Source organism: Fukomys damarensis, unplaced genomic scaffold (assembly GCF_012274545.1).
Source record: "Fukomys damarensis isolate Sample0158 unplaced genomic scaffold, DMR_v1.0_HiC HiC_scaffold_1, whole genome shotgun sequence".
NCBI classification, from domain to species: Eukaryota; Metazoa; Chordata; class Mammalia; order Rodentia; family Bathyergidae; genus Fukomys; species Fukomys damarensis.
Window position 1 is genome coordinate 28,950,836 of NW_022900913.1, and position 8,413 is coordinate 28,959,248.

At 35.2% G+C, this 8,413-nt stretch overlaps 1 protein-coding gene across 1 annotated transcript in view; it reads right to left on the reverse strand.

Annotated features, from left to right (window-relative positions):
• Nup155 (nucleoporin 155) overlaps positions 1–8,413 on the reverse strand; it is a 67,160-nt gene that overhangs the window by 45,406 nt on the left and 13,341 nt on the right. Inside the window, exon 10 of the mRNA XM_010605488.2 lies at positions 4,600–4,697. Coding sequence (XP_010603790.1) covers positions 4,600–4,697 — 98 coding nt within the window. The remainder of the gene's footprint in view (positions 1–4,599; positions 4,698–8,413) is intronic.

The following is an 8,413-nucleotide window of genomic DNA, read 5'->3' on the forward strand; positions in this document are numbered from 1 at the left end:
GCATTTCAGGGCAGCCTTGAACTACTACTAGGTAGCCGAGAATGGCCTTGAACTCCTGGCGATCCTCCTGCCTGTCTCCAGAGTGCTGGGATTACAGGCATGTGCCGCCATATCCTGCTAAGAAACACATTTAATTCAAAAAGAAAAAGCTGGGCACGGTGGCTGATGCCTGTAATCTCAGCACTTGGGAAGCAGAGGCACAAAGATTGAAACTTCAAGACCACCCTGAGCTATATAATGAGTTCAGGGCCAGCCTGAACAACAAAGTGAGGCCCTATCTCAAAAAACAAACAAACAAACAAACAAACAAACCAAAAAGAAATTTACAGACTGAAAATCAAAGGATGAAAAACAGTTCTACCCCACAACGTGAGAAAACACATTTTTATCCACAGCACATGGGACATTCTCCTAAATAGAACACTAGCTTGCAGAACATGCTGAAGTAAATGCAAAGGAATTTAAATTAGTCCATGCATATTATCAGTCCATAGTACAATGAAATTGAAAATCAATGGAAACAGAAACCACAAGAACTATGTAAACATGTAGAAATTAAATAACACCCTACTTAGCAAGCAGTGGGTTACAGATGAAGTTAAAGAAGAAATTAGTTTAATACAAAAAATCAGTGACTCGTGGTCAGGGATTTAGCTCAGTGGTTCTGCCACTTGTCTCATAGCACAAGGTCCTGAGTTCAATCCCTGGTACCAAAAAAAAAAAAAAAAAAAAAAAAAAAAAACTAATGAAAAAACCTAGAAAAAAAAAAAAAAAAAAAAAAAAAAAAAAAAAATCAATGAAATCACAGTTTGTTCTTTGAAACATTAAATAAAATTAAGAAACCTTTAGCCAACCTTATAAAAAAATGGAAAGAAAAGGGCAGGGGTTTGAGTTCAATCCTCAGTACTAAAAACCAACAACAGCAAAAACAACAACAAAAAAACAAAAGGAAAGAAAACTCAAATTCATGCAATTAGGAATGGAAAGAATGAAATCACAACAGATACTGCAGAAATCAAGAAGATCATATAAACCTAAATAGAGAAACTATATTCTAAGAAGATGGAAAACACAGAAATAACGGACAGATTCCTAGGTACATATGAACCACCAAAGCTGTATCATGAAGATATAAAAATTCTAAATAAACCAGTACCAGTAAATGAAATTGACTACCAACAAAGAAAAGCCTTAGCCCTGATGGATTCAATGGTAAATTCTGCAAGAAATTTAAAGAATACCTAATGCTGCTACTTTTCAAACATTTTAATGGAATAGGAAGGAAAGCAATACTCTCAAATTCATTCTTGGAAGTAAGCATTACCCTGATACCAAAACCAGAGGATTCAACCAAAAAAGAGAACTACAGGTCAATTGCCTTAATGAATGGAAATGCAAAAATCTTCAATAAGATACTGGCAAACAAAATGCAGCCAATTGTCAAGAAGGTTATACACCTTGATCAAGTAGGATTCATCCTAGGGATGGAGGTATGATTCAACACATACAACTCATAAATGTAAAACATCATATTACCAGTCAAGAACAAAAACCATATGATTATCTCAATAGATGCAGAAAAAGTGTTTGACAAAGTCCAATACCCATTCATGATAAAGACCCTACAAAAAACTGGAATAGATGGTCTTTATCTCAATCTGATAAAACCCATCTATAACAAGCCAATAGCCAACATCATACTAAATGCACAAAAACCGAAAGCTTTCCCCCTAAAACCAGAAAAAAGACAAAGATGTCCACTCTCACCACTCTTATTCACTATAGTTCTGGAAATGTTAACTGGAGCAATTAGACAAAAGAAAGAAATAAAAGGAATAAGGATGGGAAAGGAAGAAGTTAAATTATACTTATTTGTGGATGACATGATAGTCTACATAGAAAATCCCCAAGACTCCACCAAAAGGCTCCTAAATTTAATAACCAGATTGAGTAGCATAGCTGGATACAAAGCTAACACTCAAAAATCAATAGCATTACTATACACAAACAACAGACTGACTTAGAGAGAAATTAGGGAATCAATACCTTTCAAAATAGCTTCCAAAAAACAAAAGAAATACCTAGGAATCAATCTGAAGAAAGTAAAAGACCTTTAAAATGAAAACTACAGAGCCAGGCGTGGTGGCGCATGCCTGTAATGCCAGCACTCAGGAGGCTGAGGCAGGAGGATTGCTGTGAGTTTGAGACCAGCCTGGACTACATAATGAGTTCCAGGTCAATCTCAACTACATAGTGAGACCCTGTCTCAAAAAAACAAAACAAAAAAAAAAAAAAACCCTTTAAAAATGAAAACTACAGAGCCAGGCGTGGTGGCGCATGCCTGTAATGCCAGCGCTCAGGAGGCTGAGGCAGGAGGATTGCTGTGAGTTTGAGACCAGCCTGGACTACATAATGAGTTCCAGGTCAATCTCAACTACATAGTGAGACCCTGTCTCAAAAAAACAAAACAAAAAAAAAATGGGCCAAGGATTTAGTTCAGAGGTTCCACTGCCTGCCTTGAAAGCACAAGGACCCAAGTTCAACCCCCAGTACCAAAAAACAGAACAGAACAAAACAAAACCAAAAAACCACAGTACTCTGAGTAAGTAGATCAAAGATATCTCTTGTACTAGGATAGGAAGAACAAATAGACCAAAAATGGCCATACTTTCAAAATTATTTTACAGATTTAATGCAATCTTGATCAAAATACCAATGATATATTCACAGATTTAGAGAAAACAATCCTAAAATTTATTCGGAATTCAAAGAGATATAGAATAGAAAAAGCAGTTCTAGGCAATAATGGAAAGGCAGGGGTCATCAAAACCCTCAACTTGAAATTATACTACAAAATTACTATGATAAAAACAGCATTGTACTGGCAAAAACAAAACAAAACAAACAAAAAAAAACAGACCAGAGGATCAGTAGAACAGATCGGAAGTTGCAGAAACAATTCCAAACATACTCACTCAACCACCTTATCTTAAAGGAGTCCAACACCTTCAATGGAAAAAAGGATAGTGTCTTTAATAAATGGTGCTGACAAACTCCCTTTTCACATGCCAAAGATTAAAACTAGACCTCTATCTTTCACCATGCACTAACTTCAAATCAAAATGGATCAAAGATCCATTAAATATTAAAACAGTAACACTCAATTTGCTGGAAGATAGAATAGCTAGAACTCTTGAAGACATTATGAACAAAACCCAGTCACACTGGATATATCACAAAGAATCAACAATTGGGCTTCTCAACTTATTAAAAAGCTTTTGCACAGCAACAGAAATCACCAACAGAGTGAAGAGACAGCCCACAGTGTTGGAAAAATTTTTTACCAGCTGTTTCTCAAAGGAGTAATATCTAGACTATATGAAGAACTCAAATAAATCAGACCCCTGAATTTAAAGGCCCAATCCAAATGTGAGCATCTGAAATGAACAGACACTTCTCAGATGAAGAAGTGGAAATGGCAAGTAAATATATGAAAAACTGATCAATATTACTGGTTGAGAGATGTAAATTAAAACAACACTTAGATTCCACCTCACTCCAGAAAGAATGGCTCTTATCAAGAAATCAACAATAACAAAACCTGGTAGCACTGTGGGGAACAAGAAACCTTCTCCACTATTGGTGAGGGTGTAGACTGGTACAACCACTGTGCAAATCAGTGTAGAGATTTATCAAAAAACTAAAACTAAAGCTATTCCTCTTCCTGGTACCTTCTTGAAAGAATTAAAAGCATCACAAGCAATATATGCACCCCACATTTATAGCAGTACAGTTTGTAATAGCTCAATCTTGGAAACAGCCCAAATGCCTATTAATGGATGAATGGATAAAGAAGACATGTGTTTTTTATAATGGAGTACTACTCAGCCGTGAAGGATAACCTTGAGACATTTCTAGCTAAATGGGTGCACCTTGAGACCATACTGTTAAGTGAGACAAACTGGACTCACATTTAAATACCACATTTCTCTCGTGAGAACCCAAAAGTGTAAATAAGGATCAAAATATATAATAGATATTGGGATATGGGAATAAAGTGTTCAAATGAGAAGGGAGAAAAGGGAGTGGTAGAAAGAGGACAAGAAAAAAAAGAGAATAGAAGGAAAAAATGGCAACAAACCTTTTGTAAATAAGGAGGGGAAAGGAATGGGAAAAAGAGAAGCAAGATATATCATGTGCAGGAACAAATTTCCTTTGTTGAATACTATCACTGTATATATCTAAAATGTACCAATAAATGCTTTGCTTCAAAAAAAACCCATAAAACATATAGTAGATCTCTAGGAAAATGTCACTTGGAATTGAGAGGTGAAATATATTTCAGTAGGAAGAACTTGCTCCAAGGGAGCCTGCAGGGCAGTTCAGGCTGTCACCAATATGAACCACTTTGACTTTCAGGCTTAGCTCGACGTGTAAGATGAGTACAGAACCAAGAATCTTACATTTCTCAAAATTCTTAATTTTTATAAAATATTCATGTGTTTTGATAACATGTAGAAGTAAAAACAATAACAAATTTCCAAATGTTTTATCAAAAGTCATAACAGCAACAGCAGATATATAAATTAAAAAACATACCTGCATGTGTGACAGCCAATAACTGACAGTCCAATGATTCAGAATTTTCAATCACTGCTAGCTGAACAATTGGCTTAAAAACAGAACGGTCAATGGTCCTAAAAACAAAATAAAAAACTAGTGTAATATTTGTAAAATGTGTCTATTTACTTATAAGCCACATTTTCCATTAGTATATTTATATGTCTAACCATGCTAAAATGTTAAGATTAACTTTTTAGGAAAATAATACAATAGCAGTGAGAACTGGAAAAACCTCTAGAATGTGTACTATGTAAATTATGTAGTTAAGGCTAGCCCAATTTTCAAAGAATGATCATAAGAAAGATTAAAACTACTGAGTGAACGGTTGGTAGAGAAAAGTATGTTCTCACAGAATCAAATTATCATTGTAAAGATTAATACTAATCAAAAGTGGCAAAACAGGTCTTTGTAATACAGATATCTGAATAGAGTGGAAAACTGATATTAAATGTCTCTGAAATAATGAAGACATTCACATCACCTATATAATACTGTCTAAAAAAACATAACATTGAGAGTTTATAGGAAAAAAAGACAAATTCAGAAGATGGGACGTTCTACAAACAATTCTCCCTCTCCCAAATGTCAGCTTTATGAAAAGAACAAGTGGGGAGGGGAGTGTATTCTATATAATACACAGTTTAATATCAATGCAGTTCATAAATTCTGATTGTGGAATTTGAAAAGAAACAACAGCTATAGAAGGCTCTGGCACTACTGGAAATTTTTAATATAAACTATATAATTATACAGCTGTTGATAGTAGATATATAAAATTACTGATAATTTTATTAGGTGTTGTAACTATACTGCCATTATGTAAGAAACTTACAGAGGAGACAGAAGCTGAAGAATCTGTGGGTAAAAGGCATGATGTCTCCAACCCACTAGCAAATGGTTCAGAAGAAAGGAAGTGAGAAAATGAGGCAAAATGTTCACAAGTGGTGAATCTAGATAGAGGTTATAACAGTGTTTGCCATGTTGTTCTTCTACTTTTTCCAATTTTTCCATAGATTTAGAAATTTTTCCTAAAGAAAGTTGGAGGGACTAAACAGCAAACCATCTTTTCAATTACTAGTCTTACTGGGGTTTTTTTTGTTGCAGGAGAGGTTTCGTTGAGCCTATGTAGTGCTACATTCCCAGCCCTTTCTCAATTTTGAGGCAGAGTCTTGCTAAATTGCCTAGGTTGTCCTTGAACTTGCAAGCCTCCTCAGCCTCCTGAGTAGGAAGGATTATTGGTATAAGCCACTCTGCCCAGCATCAGACTTTTGTTTTTGTCATTGGAGGGAGGAAAGTTGCTGAGCATGATGGTACTTGCCTTCAGGAGCATAGCAAGCCTGAGCAACTTAGACCCAGTCTTAAAAAGAAATAGGAAAAAAAGAACTGATATAGCTCAGGGGTGGAGAGTCTCTAGATTTGATTCTAGTAACACACACACTCGAAAAGTTGATCTTTCATAATAATGACTAATCACTGCAATTACTCCAGTAGATGGACAAGAAAAACAGAAAAACTAATATCTTCAGTGTGTAAAAAGAAGGTATGCCACTGACCAAAGTAGTTGGGAATATGTGAAAGGTAATGTATGTAGCATAGAATTTCTTGGTGTCTAGGTTGGGCTCCAGCACTTAACCTCAGGCAAATCTTAACGTCCTTTAGTTTCTATCTACTCATGAGGAAAGGATACTACAGTTTTGAAACTTTATATCCTGCACTTATATCAATATTCAAACTAACTAAATCTGAATTGTGCAGGCCCGCTAAAAAGGTGAAGTTATAAGAGTGAGACTCATAACATCTAGTTGTAACATCTATAAAGCTTGTAATACATCACGTAAGGTTAATGTACAGTCCTAAGGAAAGGGGCTAGGGATGTAGCTCTGTGGCAGAATATTTACCTAGAATATTTAAGGAGCTAAGTTCCATACCCCAAACCACAAAAAACAAAACAAAAGAAAAAGTTCCAAGAAAAACAGTTCATGACAAGCTGAACTTTACATAATAAAAACAATCTACTTTATGTTTCAAATTATCACAAAGGAATAGTCTCTGGCAGTCTTATTTAAAAAATAACCTAGAGCAGTGGTAGTGAACCTATAGCACGTTTTTATCATTGAAAGCTCTGAAAGGATCCATCACTGGTCTAGAGTGACATTGCGAACATTCCTTATCTTCTTGAGATGTTTTCTGGAAGTCATTTTTTTTTTTTTTTTGAGACAGTCTCACTATGCAGTTGAGACTGACCTGGAACTCACTATGTAGTCCAGGCTGGTCTCAAACTCACAGCGGTTCTCCTGCCTCAGGCTCCTGAGTGCTGGGATTACAGGCGTGCACCACCATGCCCGGCTTGTGGAAGCAACTTCATCATAGTATACTATACATAATAATTATACCTAAAATGAAATATCTGGGCCAGGGATTTAGCTCAGCGGTTCGGTGGCCTGCCTTGCAAGCGCAAGGACCTGAGTTCAATCCCCGGCACCCCCCAAAAATAAATAAATAAATAAATAAATAAAATAAAATGAAATACCTGATAATAAATTATGTATTACCTCACAATATTCCCTGCAGCAGAGACAATAGCATTCTGTGAAACTGAAGCAACTCTACTCATTCCCTGTCCATCTTGGCCCAAATCATAAACCTGTGAATAAAAAATTGCTCACGTAAAACAATTATATACTGCACACATTTTATTAAGCAAACTTTTCTTTTTTAGGGATCCTTTAATTTTATACTTAACAGATATGGAAATGTTCAGAGATTTGAAATCTCAGGAGACCTAACAAGTGTTTGGGGGATGATTCTGTTAAAAAAGCACACAGTTCATAGAGAAAAAGTAAATCTTCCTTATTAAAACATGAACCTTTTTCTATTCTTAAATGAGAGTATATATGAATACTTACTTGTATTACTCCTTTCTCTGATCGTGTATATAAAATATTTCTAGAATTATCAATTGCAATTTGAACAATTGGATCTAAAAGATAAAAAAAAACTCAAAGATTAACAAATCAAGTATAGTATCTACTTAAATTTAAATTTCTGAATTAGAACTTTACATTCAGGGGCTTTTTTCTCTCTTGCTTAGGAGTTAAATCCTAGGATATTTGCATAAGGACCAAGCCAGGAAACACTTAGATCAGATGACAGATATCAAATACTATTAAAGGATTAAGAACATCACAAAATCCTGAGTTTGATCTCTGGTACCAAAAAAACAAAACAAAACAAAACAAAACAAAAAAACCAAAAAAAACCCACAAAACCAAACATACTCGGGGAAAAAAAAATTGTCTTCTAAAGGAATTTTAAAGCAAATCAAAGAAAAGTTCTACATTATTTCCACATTCTATTTTTTGTTTGTTTGTTGATACTGGGGATTCAACTCAGTACCTTGCCTGTGTTAAGCAAGCACTCAACCATTACAGTATATTCCTAGCCCTTTATTTTTACATTTTGAGACAAGGTCTCACTAAATTGGATACACAGGCTTCAAGCTCCTGATCTCTGCCTTAGCTCCCTAAGTAGCTAGGATTATAGGACAGCACCACCACACACAGCTTGGAATTTATTTTTCTTTTCTCTTTTTTTCTGGTACATTTTTGACATATATGATAACTTTCACTATAGGGGATTTTTACCTGTACATGATAATCTTGCTGCTTCTTTTTTCCCATTTTCCCTCCCCTCCTTTCAACATCCCTGTCTTTACCTACAAAAGCCTTGTTTCCATTTTTCTCATTACATTTTTTTTCTTGTTCCCCCAGCGCACATTATCCTTCTCATT